The sequence below is a fragment of the Microtus oregoni genome, unplaced genomic scaffold (assembly GCF_018167655.1).
Source record: "Microtus oregoni isolate MIOR12 unplaced genomic scaffold, Mior012 000054F_ref0000373, whole genome shotgun sequence".
NCBI lineage: Eukaryota > Metazoa > Chordata > Mammalia > Rodentia > Cricetidae > Microtus > Microtus oregoni.
The window spans coordinates 8,272,324-8,293,306 of NW_024543830.1; the positions used below are offsets into that span (position 1 = coordinate 8,272,324).

The following is a 20,983-nucleotide window of genomic DNA, read 5'->3' on the forward strand; positions in this document are numbered from 1 at the left end:
ACTGCCTGGAGAGGTAAGGACCAACAGCCCCAGTCAGCTCGGCCTCTTTTCTCCTGAAGCCCTGCTCTGTCTGCTCCAGACACGGAGTTTCCCTGAGTGTCTCAGGCTCAGCATCTGTCAGAACTATTGCATTGTACTGAAAGACGAAGGTAGCATTTTGTTCTTGTTTCAAGTAAGATGCCCGAAGAGGGAAAGAAGCCAAGTATCACAAATGTGAAACTACCAGAGCTCACTTGTTTTTATTCTGTCTCCGGGTTGTGAGAGGCAAAGCTAATTGGTTTCTAGACTGAGGGAAATCTGGAGAGGCTACGTCTCCAGACCTGGTTCTCAGGCCCTAGCGGGACCTGCCTCTGAGTGTCTCTGGGCGATCCTTTCCTCTAATCTTTTTTTTTTTAGATTTTATTTTATTTTTATTTTATTTTATTTTTTTGGTTTTTATTTTTTTATTTTTTATTTTTTAATTTATTTATTTATTAAAAATTTCTGTCTCTTCCCCACCACCGCCTCCCATTTCCCTCCCCCTCCCCCAATTAAGCCCCCCCCCCCTCAGCCCGAGAAGCAATCAGGGTTCCCTGTCCTGTGGGAAGTCCAAGGAACCCCCACCTCCATCCAGGTCTAGTAAGTTGAGCATCCAAACTGCCTAGGCTCCCACAAAGCCAGTGCGTGCAGTAGGATCAGAAACCCATTGCCATTGTTCTTGAGTTCTCAGTAGTCCTCATTGTCCGCTATGTTCAGAGAGTCCGATTTTATCCCAGGCTTTTCCAGACCCAGGCCAGCTGGCCTTGGTGAGTTCCCAGTAGAACATCCCCATTGTCTCAGTGTGTGGGTGCACCCCTCGCGGTCCTGAGTTCCTTGCTCGTGCTCTCTCCCTCTCCATCACTTAGGCCTTGCCGTAGGTGCACTTCAGATCCACAGCCGTCCGAGGTCTTGCTGTGGTCCTTAGCCTTGTGTCAGAAGTAAAGTGCCTTAGTCAGAGTTACCATGGCTGTGATGAAACACCATGGCCAAAGCAACTTGGGGAGGAGGGGAGGAAAGGGTTTATTCAGTTTACACTTCCACGTTGTTGTTCCTCACTGAAGGAAGTCAGGGCAGGAAATCAAACAGGAAAGGAACCTTGAAGCAGGAGCTGATGCAGAGGCCATGGAGGGGTGCTGCTTACTGACTTGTTCCTCATGACTTGTTCAGCCTGCCTTCTTATAGAACCTAGGACAACCTGCCCAGGTGTGGCCCCACCCACAATAGATATAGCCCTCCCCCATCAACCACGAATTAAGAAAATGTGCCCTATAGCCAGATCTTAAGGAGGCATTTTCTCAGTTGAGGTTCCTTCCTTCGGATGACTATAGCCTGTGTCAAGCTGACATAAAACGAGCCCATGCTAGTGTTGCTGGTGTTTCTTTGTTGGTGTTTGGTTTTTTTGAGACAGGACTTCTCTGTGTAGCCCTTGGCTGTCCTGGAGTTCACTTGTAGACCTCAAACTCACAGAGATCCAGCTAATTACTTGGATATTACTATTATTATATATCTGTTAATATTTTTCCCTAAATCTATCTGGCAATTGGTGTTTGTTTGTTTGCTCATTTTAATATGCGCTAGGCTTGTTTTATATTCTCTTTCTAATGATTTCGGTATCCAAAGTCTTTTGATTTAAAATTTGGCCCTGGTTTCCATCAGCTCTACCAATAGTAGTGTTTTCCTGGAATATTTTCTGACGTAGAAAAAATTACTATGAACTTCTACTTATGAGAATTTTATCAACTGAAATTCTTCGAGGTCTGTGCGAAAGTGCATTTCCTCAGAGAAGACTTGTCTCTGCCACTACTGAGAACTGAAGCCTTGCCAGCCGCGCCCTTTACAGCTGATTGTTGGTTTAACATTCTCTGGGACTGAAGGCAACACAGATGTGTGTCTCAAACGCATCTGAGGGACTTGGAGAGGGGGTTCTCCATTGTGAAAGTCTCCAGTCAGGGTCCTGTACGCTTTGGCCCTTAGCTTTGTCTTGGCATTCTGTGTGTTTTAAACATGCTGGAGTGCATGGGCAGCCAGCATGCTCAGCACCTCTCACTGGTCTGGATTCATGCTCTTCCTTTGCTCTTAGACTCTTTGTCTCCTTCTCTTTCCAGCAAAGCCAAGAACTCAGATTTATGCACACGTGGTTTAGGTTGGTTCTTCAGTTCAGCACTCTGAGTACGTTTTAGTTAGATGGTTGATTTTTTTTTTATATTTTATGTATTTATTATGTATACAATATTCTGTCTGTGTGTATGCCTGCAGGGCACCAGACCTCATTACAGATGGTTGTGAGCCACCATGTGGTTGCTGGGAATTGAACTCAGGACCTTTGGAAGAACAGGCAATGCTCTTAACCTCTGAGCCATCTCTCCAGCCCGATGGTTGATTTTTTTTTAAAGGCTATTTAATCCTCCTTACTGGTGTAAACTTCGCTGGCATCTCCTACTATGTTACTTTTCTCTTAGAGGGAGAACTTTGTTCGGGGCCTCATTTCTGGAGGAAATATCCAAGACGTCTCAGTTTGAACAAGTAATCGCCCACCGCTATTATCAGTTCCTTTCCCAGGCTTCATTCTTGATCATAGCCAACCTGGGCTCTCTTATTTCAATGTTCCAGAACATTGTGTTATAATTCATAGCAAGATTTCACATCAGCATCTTCAAAACCAGTTTTCCTTTATAGAGAAAGACAAGTGATAATTTCTGCCATAAATTGCTCCCAAAGTTCAGAATGGTTTTGTTTCCCATAGTTGCACAAGTATGAATATTAATCCAATGTGCTTAAGAATCCATGTGTCAGACACTCTAAGGAAACTGTCTGCAAGGCAGAACCTTTATTTAACAGGCATGACAAAATCACGTTTAAATAATTAAATGCCGTACTCCATAAACCTGTATAGCAGCACGGACAAGGGCATAGGGGCAAGAAAGAGCTGGGCATATTAAAGGGCCCAAAGTCATTTAGAATGGTTCGGAAATAGAGGTTGGGAGCCCAAAATGGGGGGTAAATGAATTTACAATCTATGCAGACTCTTGAACTTGTGTGTGTGTGTGTGTGTGTGTGTGTGTGAACTTTTTTAACATTTAGGACCTATATACAGTCTCCCCTTTCTATAGTCAAATCAATATCTTTATATTTAAATCATATTCTTTTTTCAAGAGAAAAAATATTTGAAAGTACAGACATTTTAAACAGGAAAAAGAGAAATTTTAATTTCATGATAGCTCAGTAGCCCATGGCTGGGTCTATGCCAGGGTGTTGGCTGCAGTAGATCTGGATGGCCCCAAAAATCAGAAGTGGAACTTGGAGGTAGATAGGGGAGGATTATAGATAGAGGGCCTCCTGGCATACGGTGTCGGGCTTAGAATTCTACCAGGAAGACTTTGTGGGAGAAGGCTAAGCCCCAGAGTTAGCATGGACAAGAGGAAAAAGGCAAAGTGGCAAAACCTGAAGTCATGAGGTAGGCTATGGGCTAGCCTGGCCCCAGGAAAGAAGGAGAGACAAGATCCCATGTTGGGGACTCAGAGAAACTTCTGTATGTTAGTTATAAATGGCCAGGCCCACGGAACGGGTACCACGGAACTGGTACCACGGAACGGGTACACTTGAGGACGACTGCTACCCCTAGGACAGGAAGTGTCACCCTGTCTTGGGTCTCAGAACACTTCTTGATGTGATCAAGCAAAAGTCATAAGGGAAGTCCCAGGGTATAGCGGGGACAAACCGAGGACACGGCTAGTCCACCCATAGTGACTGTGGCTCTAGTAGGCCAGGCCCTCATGGGATGGGTGTGGCGGGCTGCGTGTACACACAGATTCCCACAAGCTTTACAAGGCCTTCTCTGCCCAACTCTCGACTATGAGAATGTAGGTCCCAGCAGGTAAGGGAGAGCACTAGTGGGACTGCCTTTAAGGAGACTGAATAGTGTAACGCCCTGTTGACTTCCAGCATATAAGTGTGCGTTTTCATGCAAGACATTCTGGTATGCCTGGCGGAATGAATGACAGAAGCCTCAGAGTGCACGGAACCTGACACTGTGCCTTATTCCAGAGCATAGAGGAGCCAGACCCCCGAAAAGAGGTGTGACTGGGCAGACAAAAGCTCCAGGGGAGACAGATGGGCTTTGTCGCTAGTTTTGTTAAGGAGCAAATAGCAAACTGACCCCAGGGCAGGTTCTCGGAGAGGCAACCTGCCCAAGTGCTTCTGTGTCTTTTTCAGTGACAGGTCTGGGTTCCCAGGAGGCAAGAAGAGGAATGAGAAGTCAAAAGAGCCACTGTGGCTTTAGGGTGTTGGCAAAGGTAACCTCAGTTATAGATTCCTGGCTGTGCCAAGCCGCATGTTTGCCTGAGACCAGGTCACAGGGACTTAGCGCCTCCATGAGTGATGGAGAAGGTGGGCTAATGGAACCGCCCTGCCCGTCCCCTCTCTCTCCTGCCTCCAGCCCTGTGCACTAGTGGTGCCCTAGGACCTGCCCTGTTGTCCCACCTCTCAGAGGGTCTAGGCTTCTGAGGTCCACCTCTCCCTCCTCCTTCACAGCCTAAATCCATGAAGGAACGAGAAGAGAGGACAGCTGTGAGCTGGTCACTAGGACTGGTGCCTGAGGCTGAGACAATCTGCCAGTGGCTTTGGGTGGCTTTTGCAAATCCACAAGGAGGTTGATAGGCACTCTAATCAGAGAACAAAAGGGCACAATAAGCAAGCCAGTTTGGTGAGAACACACAGTTCCAGGGACAGAAAGGTGAGAAAACTAGCTTGGGGGCATTTTAGGATGGACTAAAACTCTGGCCTCAGTTTGAACTTGGAGATAATGAGAAGGGATAAAAATAAATATTAATTTTACAGTGTAATGATAACAGCTAATGTTTAAACTTTAGAAAGCTTAAGCTGTGTATTTGGCCACTCCCAGCAACCCCGCGGAAGGAGTGTTGGATGCCGATGTGGGTATCAGATGACATCAGTATGGCTCAACTCTGAGTCCCTGCTCTCAGGAAGCCTTGGTTAGGAAGAAAACTAACTTCTCTTAAAGAGTTTATGTAGGAGAAGGCCAGCAGCACCCTCTCCCTGTTTCTTTGATCCCAGCCATGACATCCCTGACTGAGCCATGCTCCTGCCTCCATCCCTAACTAAGCCATGCTCCTACCTCTATCCATGGCTGAGCCATGATCCTACCTCCATCCATGGCTGAACCACAGGGATTAGATAAAGAGCGCAAGGCACCATGCAGAGGGTCTGTGAGTGAACAGAGGACCCTCCAGGACTACAGTCAGTCAGGAGAAGGGGGTGCTTGTTCACAGGCAAACCTCAACTGTTTGGGGACATGATGTGTGCACCTCTCTCCAAACCCCCAGTCTGGAGAACTTACAATCAGCAGACTGTTTTGGTTTAGATGGCGTAGCTTGCTTACGGGCTCCCGGGCCTTCCTAACAGTACAGGTCCTTCTTCAAGAGAGAGTCATAAAATATCTGTTTGCAATGTTTGTTTTTGAACACAATGGAGTTAGTTATATCGCTGAAGGAATCTTCTGGAATTTGTTTTTCTTCTCTGCATTGAGAACAGGAAATACAGGAAGGACTAGTAATCAACCTTGCATTGCCTTTTGTCTGGCTCTGGTGACACAGTAGAAACTACCAGGACAATGACAGGTGAGCTCATGTGTGCTTCACGGCAATCAGGGGCAATTGGAAATAGAACTGGCCCACCAGTGAAAAGAACGCTCCACTGCCAACTCAAATATTGTCCAGGGAAAGGTGTCGGTTTATTCATGTTCTGGAATTTTCCATTTGATACTCCCTTTTCAGCTTCCCTTTCACAGTCCCAGACACAAAACAAGGGAGATGAGCGTTGTTTCAATCTGGGTGTAACCGTGCATCCTCCCATGGGTTACAAGCATGCAGAGCCCAAGGCTGACACATAAACACATTTTACATTCTTATATAAAACACACTACAGTAGTCAAGATGAATGGGGTTAGCGTCTCCGACCAGGGTCTATCCTTGCTCTGATTTCCCAAGGAAGAATCCTCGGGGAGTTACTCCACATTCGGCCTCAGCTTGCTTCCTGAGGGGACTGTGCAGTTGTGGGGACCGGATGAAGTACCAGTTGTCACTGTTATAATAGGAACAAAGCTCTGGGGGGATGGGGACATATGTATCCATGACTACGGCAAAGACAAGGTCAGAACAAATTCCAGGGACTATCAAATCACAGAATCACATAACGTTCTTAAAGGACATTCAAATTTTCTGTCTTTTATCTGAAGTCACAAACACTTAGCCACCTGTGTCTGTCCCAGTGCTTACCCTACCCCCACCTCTACACGTTCATCTAGTGCTGAGGGACTAGAGAGCTCTGAGTCTAAATCTAACCCCCTAGGACTTTCACCCAGAGTCATGGAGAACAAGCCCATATGACATCTTCCAAATAGTAAAATGATCACAGCTTGTGTTTACTCTCCTTTAAATTAAATCAGTTCAATTCCTTCAAGGGTTCTTCGAAAGACTTGTATTATAATGGGCCCATGGATATGCAAGGCTTCTGGCTACCAAGAGAGTACAGGTTTGTAAGGAGCCTTTCTCTGTCCTGCTAGCCAGCTCCCAAATAATGACATGGAGATTTATTATTATGAAAGCTTAGCCTATTGCTTAGGCTTATTCCTAACTAGCTCTTATAACTTTAATTAACTCATATTTTTATTAATCTATGTTCTACCACGTGACTTTTACCACTCTCCCATCCTGTGTGCCTGACTTGTTCCATGTCTCCATGGAGTCTTGTGTGCACCTAGATTTATCTCCTACTTCTTCTCTCCCTGCCCAGAAGTCCCACCTATACCTCCTGCCTAGCTAGTGGCCATTCAGCTCTTTATTAAACCAATCACAGCAATATATCTTCACACAGTGTACAAATATCCCACAACAAAAGTTAAGGACTGAATGGGAGAAGCCAGAGAAGCTGACTACTAATAATTTACAATGCACCGGATTGCTGCCTCCAGCAACAGAAACCTCATTCAGTCCAAGTAATCCATAGTGTCAAGGTTGGGAAACCCCATTATAACTACATGTGCCCATCAAAATTTTCAGCAGGTGCCCAAAAAGTTGCCAAAGAGTGTCAGTGGTCACTGACTTCACACCGGCACTAAGTTTTTAAATTAGCCTAAGATTCTAGCAGTTTTTAGTTGCAGCCATGTAGGACACTGCTTATCTTGTTGCTGACCCACAACTGACAACCACAGGGCCTGCATGCTCCCTTTTATCATGGCTAGAATCCTTCCCTGGGAGCCCTCAGTCTACCCTGAGATCTTTTCCAGCACAATATTCTGAGCTACCACTATCTGTCATTCAGATAGTTATTGGAAATGCTTCCTGGCCATGTCTCTCTCCTTAGATCGGTGATGTTGGGAGACAAATCATGATGTAATCACAGGGTCTATGCCCCACAGTATCCCACGATACTCTGTTGTGATTCTTGGGGGGAAGGTAGAGAGAACAGAGAACATATAAACAGCGGTCAAGCATCATGTATGCTGCTCCCTAAAATTGCCTGGCTACTCACAAAGCCTGGCCAGCCACTGCCACCAAAGCACTGTGGACAGAACAGAGTGTCCTGGTCATCCACTACCACCAAAGCACTGTGGACAGGACAGGGGTCCTGGCCAACCACCACCACCAAAGCATTGTGGAAAGGACAGGGTGTCTCTCATCCCCATGCACACTCCTCAAGTCCCAGTCAACAGTGCCTGCTCTCCCAAGTGCAAGACCTTTCACTCACTGCTCTCAAGCCTCCTGTTTTCAGTTTCCTGAATTAAATCTTGAAAGATCACCATTGGAAAGAGTTATAATGGTGAGTAGCAGTCAGCAAACACTGTACACCCTGGATTCTTCAGCTCTCGGGGAGGAAAATGGGTAGACCACAGCTGGGGCTCAGAAGTTCAAAGCTGATACTTGTCAATACCTAGAATATGGCTGGGTCTTTTTTTTCCCATTGAAGCTCAATGCATTGTTCTACATGGTGTTTTAAAGACATTGTCCTTCGGAATCCAGGAAAGATGAGTTCCAGGACACCTGTTCTCTGTGCAGACACAGAGACCTGCAGAAAACAGCACAGGGTTTGTGTATTGCACACCCATTCTTTCAGACTTTAAACACATTTCTAGACGGTGTGTCCTGGCTAATCCAATGTGACTGCCATGTAAATCATCATTGCACTCCATGTTTCAGTACAGACACACGTTCCTTGGTGTGCAGATGCTTAGGTAGTACCACGCAGGGCTTCAGGGCTCATGGGTATGGAAGGATGGCTGTTATTCCTTCTCCCTGCTGAGGAGAAAATCAAAGTAATGTCCTCAGGTTTACTCAGACAGTCTCCTTCATAGACTGCTTTAAAGTAGAGTTGTTCAGATTGATTTCATTTGCTAACCTAACCTAGCTTTCAGGGTTTTAAACACGTTCAGTTATGCAGGTAGAGCTGAGCTGATGACCTGTTAGGAATGTGGTCATGTCTACGTGTGCTTGGGAAGGAAACAAGAACCATTCATCCCGGAATAAAACAAAGAACACTTATGTTCTCTACACAAGATAGATAAAGCTTCAAAAAGCCCTTGTTTCCACAAAAGGAGCTAACTGAGTTATGTAGGGGTGGGGACAAGGGGAGCCTTCCAACCTGTGACCACTTTCCATGGTCATTTTCAGTTTCTTCAGCAAGTAGCCCAGCGCACAGGCTCATGGGCCAGAATCCACAGGCCTGAAACCTAACAGTCAAAGCTGTGCGTATTTGATCTGCCATGTAACCTAAAACTCAGTTTCCTCATATGAGAAAGGTCATGAGTGTTGCTTGCTGTATAGGATTAGTGCTAGCATTGAACAACATACTGAGCATAGAACATTGCAACACAGAATACACCAAGGAGCTATGGCCTTTTAACAATGAATGCAGAGATGGGCCAAACGAGGTCCCCATTCACTGCTGGTGGGGATGGACACTAATGCAGTCACTATGGAAACCAGCATGAAGACTTCTATATAAAACTGAACGCAGAACTCTCATATGACCCAGTTGTACCACTCCAGGGGATGCACCCAGGCAACGCCAAGTTCTACCATAGAGATGCATGCGGATGCTCGTGTATTTAGTATTATTCATGATAGCGAAGACCTGGAACCAGCTTAGATGTCCACCAGCAAATGTTTGAGGAAAACTTGGTTTATCTACACAGTGAAATTTTGTTCAGCCATAGAGGAAAATGGAACCATGAAGTATGAAGGAAAATAGATGGAAATTATTGTGTTATGCTCAGCATCCCAGAATCAGAGGCAATTACTGCATGTTTCTCCAGAGTTTAAATTTTGTGTGTGTGTGTGTGTGTAAGTCATGAAACTAAAAGAGGCCCATGGGGGATGTGTAAAGGTGTGGGGGAGGGTAAGAGAACATGTATGAAAGGAAGGCTGTGCAAGAAGGAAGAGCGCTGGTCCAAAGGAGGCAAGTGGGGGTGGGGAGGAGAGAATGGGAGGAGTGAGAGATAATAGCGGATATACTGCTGATGGGGAACTTCAGCCAATCACATGCTGCTTCAGGTGTGTCCCCCTGAGGCCACACAAAACAGATTAAAAACATCCATGTGCGCTTGCTCCTCCTCTCTCATTTGGTTCCCTGCGCTCCTGGTGTTCGCGGGATCTTTGATCATGTAAGTTTTCCCTTTTTCCTCAATTATTAAAAACTAAATCTTTTATATTGAGCTGGTCTGGTTATTTATCAATCGACCACTCCCCTTCATACTGCAGCTACTTTTCCTGTTGCTGTGATAAAATAACCATGCCAAGAACAACTTGAAAGGGAAAGGTTTGTTTTGGACTACGCATCACAATGGAGGTGTAAAAGCAGCTGGAGACAGACACATCTGAGCATATTGCTTTTACCCTCAGGAAGCAAGGGTACCAAACAGCACTGTTTCTCAGCTCCCTTCTGATTCCAGCCCAAGGAATGGTGCCGCCCACCGTGGGCAGTCCTTCCCGCTTTAATTATCCTAATCCAGATAACCCTCCACTAACAGGCCCAGATGCCACCTCCCAGGTGACTCTAGATCTCAATGACATTTGAGCTTAACTGTAATCGCATGGCAATTCCATAGTGAAGCCCATTTGTTTGTATGCTAATTTAGAAACCAATTTTAAGAATGAGAGCGCTGATAAAATGACATTTTATCCTTCAGAGATAGGGGTCTCTCTCCTAGTTTACATCTTAATATTTGTAGCAATATTGTCTGCCATGAAACGTGTTTCTAGAACTTGAGTGAGCTCCTTTGTAATTAGAAAGCAGGGGATTTGTGAGTGATCTGTGTGTCCCTCGCACAGATTTATTCCCAGCACAAGACAAGCTGAAATGGAAAAACAACAACCTCAGTGGGAGAGGCTCTGCGTGGCTTTTCCATCTCATTGTCTCCTTAATTCTGAATGAATAGCTGCAGTTGAAACTGCTTCCCTGGAGCAGGGCACCTCAGCCCTGCGTGTCAAGGGTTTGCTTCTGTGCTCTTCTCAATGGCCCCACTGCTCATGGGGCCGAAAGCCAGGGCACTCACTAGTTAGACCCATTAGTCTGTGTCTGTTTAATGTTTTCTGGAGCGCTGTCTGGTCCTAATGGGCCGCCTATCTTGGCTTCCAGTTTACTGGCCAAGGTACGGGTTACTGTTTCTGATGATGGGCCAATTACAAAGTTGCATGGGTTTTGAGTGGTCTGTCCTTTGCCCCACTTTTTTCTCCATAAGTCTCGTTACCTTTATTGTTGAAAGTGAGATTTTTCAGGAACTCATGCAAGATGTTTTAGAAAATGCCCGATTCCTTGCGAGGTCTGTGGGATGTAGCAAGTGTAGGATCGAAGACACATGAAGCAACTCAGCATGGCACCCTGGGGCAGGAGGGATGTGCTTCGGCTGCACGGTTGGCTGCTCAGCTTGAAGGTTTCGTTCTGCCCCTCTGAAAGCACCTCCCAGCCAGGCCCCGAAATGAGATGCCAAGGTCCTGACCGCACCCCGTGTGGTCAAAACAGCTCCGTTTCTTTGTGTTTCTGACTCAGACGGGCTCTCTGTAGTAACGTGGCTCAGTTAAATATATTTCTGAGTGAAATCTTTATTTTCACTTTCTGGAAATATGCAGGCAAATGCCTTTTGATTGTTCTCGTCCCCCCCCCCCCATTTAAACAGTTCCGACCTCCCTGGAATTCCTGGGGAAATTTGATTCTTTCTTTACCGAAGCCTTGATCACATTCTGCATCTTATTAAAAACATGCATGCGGCCGGGCGGTGGTGGTGCACGCCTTTAATCCCAGCACTCGGGAGGCAGAGGCAGGCGGATCTCTGTGAGTTCGAGACCAGCCTGGTCTACAAGTGCTAGTTCCAGGACAGGCTCCAAAACCACAGAGAACCCCTGTCTAGAAAAAAAACAACAACAAAAAAAAAAAGAAAACCATGCATGCGTGTGAGTGTGCATGTGTGTGTGTGTGTGTGCGTGTGTGTGTATGTGTGTATATGTATGATGCAAAAAAGCTTAGAAAGGAGGTAAACATTTTACCTAGCATGTGAAAAGACAGAGGGAGAATATATTGAAAAACAGTGCAAAGAGGCAGCTCTCAGGAAGAGGGGATCACTGTAGAAATGGGGAGGGGACGCTATTTGGTCTTAATATTATGTGGCATTTCTGCTGGGTAGCTAGCCAAGCTGGCTTCTCACTGTCTTGATAAGAGGTAAGCTTTCTACTGTGTGTTGTTTCCATGAGACTGGCCACCCAAGACTCCATGGGTAACTAGGTCACTTGCCAATAAGGTCAGGCTTCAAACTATGAGGGCCTGGTTGATAAAGTGAGCTTTAGTTTTTCCTTTTGGCCATTTGTCTTTACATTTAGTTTAACCGTGGGTGCATCTTGATCACAGGGAATTTATTTGCCCTGGCTCTGTGTTTCAGCTGTATTTCCTAACATCATCTCTTTAACATAAAAGGTATTTGTGATAAATATTTAATAAATTAGCAAGTCTTCCCCCAAAACATTGGTTTTTCATTTGGGCCCATTTTAAAAGAGCATTTAACAAAAATGCACAGTGAATACCAGAGCAGAGCTTACAAGGCTGCTTTGTTTGTTTGTCTGAAGACATTCCATGTGTGTGAGTGCTTGTCTGCAGGTATACCTGTGCACCATGTTCATGAGTGCTTTGCCTGCAGGTCTATCTGTGCACCACGTGCTTTGCCTGCAGGTGTGTCTGTGCACCATGTTCATGAGTGCTTTGCCTGCAGGTGTGTCTGTGCACCAGGTGCATGAGTGCTCGCCTGCAGGTGTGTCTGTGCACCATGTGCATGAGTGCTTGCCTGCAGGTGTGTCTACGCACCATGTGCATGAGTGCCTTACCTGCAGGTGTGTCTGTGCACCAGGTGCATGAGTGCTTTGCCTGCAGGTGTGTCTGTGCACCAGGTGCATGAGTGCTTGCCTGCAGGTGTGTCTACGCACCCTGTGCATGAGTGCTTGCCTGCAGGTGTGTCTGTGCACCAGGTGCATGAGTGCTTGCCTGCAGGTGTGTCTACGCACCATGTGCATGAGTGCTTGCCTGCAGGTGTGTCTGTGCACCAGGTGCATGAGTGCTTGCCTGCAGGTGTGTCTGTGTACCATGTGCATGAGTGCTTTGCCTGCAGGTGTGTCTGTGCACCAGGTGCATGAGTGCTTGCCTGCAGGTGTGTCTGTGTACCATGTGCATGAGTGCTTTGCCTGCAGGTGTGTCTGTGCACCAGGTGCATGAGTGCTTGCCTGCAGGTGTGTCTGTGCACCATGTGCATGAGTGCTTGCCTGCAGGTGTGTCTGTGCACCAGGTGCATGAGTGCTTGCCTGCAGGTGTGTCTGTGTACCATGTGCATGAGTGCTTGCCTGCAGGTGTGTCTGTGCACCATGTGCATGAGTGCTTGCCTGCAGGTGTGTCTGTGCACCAGGTGCATGAGTGCTTGCCTGCAGGTGTGTCTACGCAACATGTGCATGCACTGCCCTCACAAACCAGAAGAGGACATTGGATCTTCCAGAACTGAAATTCTGGATGATTGTGAGCAGGCATGTGTGTGCTGGAAACAGAATGAGGGACTTTTGCAAGTCTAACAAGTACTCTTAACCACTGAGCAATCTCTCCAGCCCCTAGAACACGGCTTTCTGTTAGCATTTTTCCTTAGTATTGTTTCTGGAAACTATTCGGAGAAAGTTAAACCCAGAAAACAAGGTAAAACTTTTTGTTTGTACTTTCTTTAGACCCACTTGCTCCTTATTTCCCCATCAAGGGTCCCCAGGACAGTCCAGGTAAAACCACTAATAAACTCCTACTGAACTCGAATGAACAGTGCAGACTGGAGGCTAGCAGGGGCTTTGATATGCGCCACCGGTTAGCATGGACTTGATGCGCACCCCAGGTACACACCAACAGAGAACTAGATGCCCCTTTCACCAGAGGCACGGGGACATGAGGGAAGTGGCTCTTTCTGGCAGGCAGAAGCCCATGTCCCAGGTTTCTGAGGATTGCTACATGGCAGCTTCTAGCTATCTGCCAGTAATCCTTCCGTGTCTAGCCTGGCTGAGCCCGGACTGTCATTCTGGGGTATCACTGCCTTTTGAGGGGGCTGGGCTCTCCCTTTAGACTTAACATCTTTCTCCACCAGGACACACTGTAAGACCCTTCACCGCTGGTTTAATGAAGCAGAGAGTGATGCTGAGCGTGCGTGTGGCTCTTCTAAAAACCCTCTGTGTGTCAATACGTACTGTAGGATACCCAGAGTTACCTGCAGAGTGACTTCACTCATTACAAAATGGGTGACCTAAGGAGAAATGTATTTTTTTAATTAGCAAGCGGCAGACAGGAATTGTTTAACTTGGCTGCTCTGACCGCCCCTGCTTCCCTTTCCAAGGCTCTGGAGGCCGAATGATTTCCCAAGAGAACACAAGTTTAGAAAAAAACCTTCAGCTGGCGCCTTAGACAGAACACTGGCCTGCAGACAGACGGCAATGTCCTGCAGTGATGTCCAGGGACACGTGTAGGCCTGGGGGTGACGGGAACGGGCTCAGCTCCTTTCCCTGAAATACACAACCTCCACTGCCCTCCTGCTCGCCATGAGAGTTCGAGCTTCAGTCTGTCGCTGTGAGATACAGACTCTGGTAAACAGCAGCTCGGGGAGAAAAGGGTTTATTTCATCTGACTGACTGGAGTCCGCCACTGAGGGATGGCAGGGTAGGATTGAGCAGGAGTCATGGCACAGCGCTGTTTGCCAGCAGGCTCAGTCAGGGTCATGCTTAGCTGGCTTACTTATATAGTCCAAAGTATATGCCCACAGGAGGCGAGGCCCCCCTATGTCAGTTAATCAATACAACCCTCGCAGACATGTCTACAGGTCTGATCTGGGGAATTCCTCTGTTGAGACTCCCTTCTCTGACAACTCCAGGCTGTGTGAAGTTAAGAGTTAACGCTGTCTAGGACAGTGAGTTTGCAGGACTCTATCACTGGCTGCTGTCCAGTTGCTTCTAAATTTTTATGAACAAAATAGAATCTTTTTCTTTTTAATTTTCGAGACAGGGTTTCTCTGTAGTTTTTTGGTGCCTGTCCTGGAACTAGCTCTTATAGACCAGGCTGGCCTTGAACTCACAGAGATCCGCCTGCCTCTGCCTCCTGAGTGGTGGGATTAAAGGAGTGCACCACCACCACCCGGCTCAAAATAGAATCTTAAGGTTGAGTTTATAGGACTGGAGAGATGGCTCGGGAGGTAGGTGTGTGCACAGCGCTTGCAGAAGGTCCAAATAACTCACAACTTCCTGTAGCTCAGGTTGCAGGCAATCCAACACCCTCTTCTCACCTCCTCGAGCACTGGCTGTACTCACACAATCGTACACGAATGTGTGCACACACACAATTTAGTAATAATAAATACTAAAACAACAAAACTTAAAAGAAAGGGCTTAGAGCAAATAGCTACAGGTAAAAACTATTTATTATACAAAGAGTAATGTATGGAGAGCCCTTTGGGGGTTATGAACTATCAACTGTTTGGTCCCAAAATAACGTTTTTGTTGGTTTGTTAGGGGAAGTCATAGCCAAGAAACACAAAATGGATGGTGCTCCCCTCCCCAGCCTGCTGCTCACACCAGCCCCCCCACCCCCATTGCTCCCCTCCCCAGCCTGCTGCGCACAGGTGCATACCAGCCCACCAGCCTCCACTCTGAGGAGCACTGGACAAAGTAGCTGAGTGCAGATCTAAGGGACAGTCTAACCTTCACTCTCCTACTTGCTAGGGACTTTAGGGAAGATGCTTACTCTCCACGTCACTCATAAAGTGGAGGCAATGTGCTTGTTTGCCTCATAAAGTATTGAATGGGCAGGTGACGTAAACTGTCAGTGTGTGAGGGACAACATGTCTGTCACACAATTCAAGCAGTCAGTAAGTGTTAACAACGCTCTCTTATTTAGCTGTTTTCTTTCCCAAGTGTCATTTGTTAATCTGTTAACTAACAGCTGTCAGGATACATGTCAAAATTGAACAGCACAGCGTTTGGGTCTGGATGATGGAATTGTGGGTGATTTTATTTTCCTATTTTTGATCAATTATTTAAATTCCTAAACTTAATTGTTTAGTAAATGCATATCACTTTTAAAATTTTTAGTGTTGGAGGTGGAACCCAGGACTTTGAGCATGATAAATATATGGGGTTTTTATTGAAAAATACTTTTTTCATAATATAGTTTGCTCATGTTTCTTCTTTCCTGATTTCTCCCAGATCCTCCCCACCCACCCAACTTTATGTTCTTTAACAAACAAAAACAAGAAACACACAAAAAATAACCCCACAACCTCTCCCCACCAAAAACAAAAATCAGAACAAGCAAAGGACTACTAATAAAAACAGCCAAAACACAGAAAAATGAAACAAAAGGTCTACTGAGAATACCAGTCAGTTTCCTCGTGGCCTTCTACTGCTGGGCATGGGGCCAGCCCTAAAGTGTGATTTCTGTACCCAGGGAGACTCCACTGAAAAAATCGATTTCCCCTTTGCCATCAAATATCAATTACAGGTAGAGTCTCAGTCAGAGTGGGGCCCCATATTTCCCCAACTCAGTGCTGGGACTCCATCTGCCTCGGGCCTGTGCCCATCTTGTGTATGATGTAACAGTCTCTGAATTGTCCCCTTTTCATCTCTAATTTTTATTAATTTGGATCTTCTCTCCGTGTCTTTTTTTTAATTTGAATAAGGGTTTCTCGACCTTGCTGATTTTTGCAAGGAATTAACCCTTAGTGTCATTGATTCTTCGTATTGCTTTTGTTTGTTTCTCTTCTCTTCTTCTTTTTTTTTTTTTTTTGAGGCAGGGTTTCTTTTGTTCCCCTGGCTGTCTTGAAACTAGCTCTGTAGATCAGATTGGCCTTGAACTCCCAGAGATCTGCCTGCTTCTGCCTTCTGAGTGCTGGGATTAAATTTAACCTCAAATGCTGGGATTAAAGCCATGTAACACCACCAAACAACTGTTTGTTTCTATTTCATTGATTTTAGCCCTGAGTTTGGTTCTTGCCCTCTTCTCTTTTCGGGCATTATATCTTCCTGTTGTTTGAGAATTTTCAAGTATATCACTGTGCTGTTGGCATGAGACTGCTCCAGTTTTCTGATGTGGACACTTAGTGATATGAATTTGCCTTTTAGAGACACTTGAATTGTGTCCCATTGGTTTGAGTATGTTGTGTTTTCATTTTCATCTGGTCCTAAAAGGGTTTTAATTACCTTCATTTCTGCACTGTTCCATTTTTAACTCATTAGTGAGTTGTTCAGTTTTTTCTGCTGTCTCTGTTGTTGATATCCAGCTTTAATTCATGGTGGTCAGGCAGGATGCAGTGTGTTATTTCAATTTTCTTGTTTCTGTTGAGATTCCCTTTGTGTCCTAGTATGTAGTCAGTTTTGGAGAATGTTCTGTGAGCTGCTGAGAAGAAAATAAATTCATTAGTGTTTGTATGGAATTTGCTGTCTGCTAGGTCCATTGGATTCCTGACATTAGTTAACGCTAACATTTCTCTGTTTAGTTTTTGTATAGATGATCTCCCTATTGACAAAAGTGGGGGTATTGAAGTCCACACTATCACTGGGTAGGGTCAATATATGATTTTAGCTGTTGTAGTGTCTCTTTATGAATTTCACTGCTTACGCTTTTCTGTAATTCCTTTTCACAAATCAAAAGCTTACCTAGGTGGGGTTTTGTCCTGAGGTCACCATTCCCTTTATTCCACTTAGTATCAAGCATTTCATCTCCTTGAGCACTGGACTTAGCTCCATCCCACTTCCTGGTGCTCCTTTTCTCCTCAAACTGTATACTTTCTATTTTTACTTGCTCAGCTTGATCCTTTCAATTATAGATCTGGATGAGTTGTCACTTATGGCCATATGACATAGTCAATACTGGGCTGTCTTGAAATTTCTTCTGCCAATGTCATTAATCCAAAACTCTCCAATTTAGCCTTGAGCAGATTTTTTGGACAAAGGCAGAAAGCTACCACATTCTTCTCCAAAATATCACAAGAACAGTCAACTAACATTCTTCCCCTCTGAAACCTCCTGAGTCACGTTCCCACAGTTCAAGTCCCCCTCAGCACCACTGTCTTCCATGCTCCTACTAGGATGCCCCATTAAGCCTCACTTAAAGCATTCAACTGTTTTTCTAATTCAAAGTCCCAAAGTCCACACTCCTCCAACAAACAGCACAGTCAGGCCTCACAATATGCCACTCCTGGTAGTAACTTCTATCTTAGTCACTGTTCTGTTACTGTAAAGAGACACCATGACCAAGGCAACTATAACAAGAGAAAGCATTTAATTGAGGGGCTGGCTTACAGTTTCAGAGGTTTAGTCCATTATCCTCATGGTGGGGAGCATGATGACATGCAGGCAGACATGGTACTAGAGAAGTAGCTGAGAGTTCTAGATCCACACACACAGACAGGAGAGAGAGAGAGAGAGAGAGAGAGAGAGAGAGAGAGAGAGAGAGAGAGAATGTGCGTGGCTGAGTGGCTGAGCCTAGCTTAGGCTTTTGAAATATCTAAGCCCACTCCCAGAGACACACTTCCTCCAACAAGGCCATACTTCTTATTCCTTTTCAAGTAGTGCCACTCCCTAATGACTGGGTATTCAAATATATGAGCACTATTTGTGTTTCCTGGATGTTTGGTGCCTAGACATTTTTAGATTTAACACTTTCTTTGACTGAACCATCCATTTCTTCTACCTTGTCTTCAAGATCTGGAACTCTCTCTCTCTCCCCCTCATCTTGGAATATGCTAAGAAATCTTACCTCTGTGGCTTTTGTCTGATTTCTTAAGTTTTTCATTTTCATTTCTAGTTTTATTTTAGCTTGGGTTTTCTTTTATGATTCTATTTCTACTTTTGTGTCTTGAAGTCTTAAAATGTTTTCATTATTTCGTTTAATTGTTTTTGCTTTCATAGTCTTCATTAGGGTAGTGGTTCATATCCTCTTTAAAGTCTTTGAACATATTCGTAATTGCTATTTTGTATTCCTTGTCTTATACTTCATCTAAACTGCATTTCTTGGGGCTTTTATTGAAATACCAGCTTTCAGAGGAGGCATAGTGTCTTAACTGTTCATGTTTGTTTTTTCACTAGGATGTAGGTATCTGTAGTTATAATATTTGGGATATCTTGGCATAGATATCTGGTCTTTTTGAGTGGGCAATTCTGTTCTTTGGTTGCTCCTTCCCACTCTAGATCCTAGGAAAATATGGTGGCTGAGGGCTCTCAGGTAGAGATTGCTTCTGTCAGTTGAAAGATAACACAAAGAAATGGAGATAGTCTAAGAGGAAAGGCAAAGAGGGGCAGAAGGAAATATGTAGGGAGACAGGGGGTGCACACCAAGAGGCTTAGTCCCCAGGGAGTGGAGGTGGGGTGAGGGGCAGGGCTCCTTCAGGAAGGCTCAGGGTGAGTCTAGAGAGGGGAGCAGGAAGGATGATGAGTCCCCAGCATTGTTTTCTCTAGTAGAAAGTGTCTCTGCAGACAGCATCCAACATAAAGAAATGGAGGTGGGATGGAAGGGAAAGATAAGTAGGTTAATAAGAAAGAGCTAAGGGCACCCTGGGTCTGCACCAAGAGGTGGGTGGAAGGTGGTGCTCCTGCAGCCAGGCTGTGATAAAGAGTAAATCTGGAGAAACAGGAATTAAAGGGTGATTGCCTAGGTAGCTAGTTGTCTCTGTGATTTGTTGCATGTTTTGGGAGTTGTTTTACTGAACTTCCTAATTACCCAGGTAACATTATTTCCCTTCTCAGATCTTTGATGGGGTTGAAGACTATATAAATGTAGTTACTTTCTCTCATGACTTGGCCAAGTTATTTATTATACAAGACCTAAGCTAGTTAGAATAGGATATTTGTACTTATTGTATATAATTTCATAGTAGGTTTAGAACTCTCTTATTTAAACAAAAGGGGAGGTGTTACGGGAGGTCCTCCCACTCCTCCAGCCTATCGCCGCTGAGATACCACCCCATTGGGGCGTGGTCTCTCTCCCTTTAAAAAAGCGGCCACTTCCCTCTCCTCTCTCTCTTCACTTCCTTCTCCGCCGGAGACTAGACTCCCTTCCTGGTTGCGCAGAGGGCTGACAGTGATCTGTAAGGTTTTTCCCCTTTAAATAAATACCACCCTATTAATCATAATTCCAAATTGGTGTGGCATTGTTTATGACTTACGCCTTCAGTTGGCACCCATCGTTTGGTTTTAGAACCTCTCCTTTCCCTGCTCAGCTGCCGGCCGCGAGTTCGGCTTGGCAGAAGCCCTCCCTTCCTCAGCCGCTGCTGGCGGCCTTGGCCTCCCCACGTGGATTTAAACTCCACAGGCCCGCGTAGTCTCTGCCGCGTGGTTTGCTCTTTTCTGAGTCGTTTTTAAATCTCCCTTGCAAGCACAGCTCTTAAGCACCTAGATGTGCAATTCTAAATATGTGCTTTATTGCTATATCCCCATCATACTTCTTTAAAACAGGGACAGAAGACAGTCACTGAGAACCTGCAGGCATGGTAGACCAGGTATGAATACAGACGAAGTAGAGAAGACATGACCAGGTGGAGGTGAAGACCAACAGAAAGAATCAAGAAGGGAAAACAAATGATACAAAGAGGTGGGCAGTGTGGCTAAGAGTAAGGTTGGGTAGGACACAAGGTCTCCTCAAGTACCATTGGACAATGCAGAGAGATATTACCATCAGTCTTCCTTCGACAGTATTAACAGCCTTCTCTGGTCTTGAAACATGTAGTGGCATTTCAATTGTATTTTAATAAATAAAGCTTGCCTGAAGATCTGAGAGTAAAAAAACCCCGCTGGTCAGTCTTACAGACCAGGTAGTGGTAACACACACCTTTAATTCCAGTAGCAACACTATTTTGTCATAGAAACCAGGTAGAATCCCAATGGTGCACACCTTTAAACCCAGCCCAAGAGAGGATTATAAAACAAGAGGAAAGAGCTCTCAGACACAGTCTCATTGTGAAATTCCTAGAGGCAGGATCACCATTTCAGACTGAGATGGAGGTAAGAGCCAGTCTCTGGCTGTTTTGCTTTTATGGATCTTCAGGTTGAACCCTAGTTTCTCTGAGTTTTTATTAATCATGCTTCAGAAACTGGAAATTGAGATGACACTATCAGATAAAAGGGACATTTCTTCACTTGTCTCTGGGAGTAGGATCGCTGAGACTTCTAAGGTTCCTATTTCTAGGAAGGGCTCACGTGGGTGAAAAGCTTGTGATGTCTTACATAGCACATCTTACACGGGATGCTTGTGAGGCAGTGTGTCAGCTGGAATGAAGAAGTAACTTCCTGTTTCTCCCCCTCTGTCCGTAGTGTTATTAACATCATCATCATCCTGGCTGGAGCAATTGCACTCATCATTGGCTTTGGCATTTCAGGTAAGTGCTATCCAATCCCAGCCCATGCTG

General features: G+C 45.3%; 1 protein-coding gene across 2 annotated transcripts in view; it reads left to right on the forward strand.

Moving 5' to 3' along the window:
* Vtcn1 (V-set domain containing T cell activation inhibitor 1) overlaps nucleotides 1-20,983 on the forward strand; it is a 66,270-nt gene that overhangs the window by 23,616 nt on the left and 21,671 nt on the right. For both annotated transcript variants that reach the window (XM_041638163.1, XM_041638164.1), the window contains exon 2: nucleotides 20,889-20,953. In XM_041638163.1, the coding sequence (XP_041494097.1) occupies nucleotides 20,889-20,953 (65 nt within the window). The remainder of the gene's footprint in view (nucleotides 1-20,888; nucleotides 20,954-20,983) is intronic.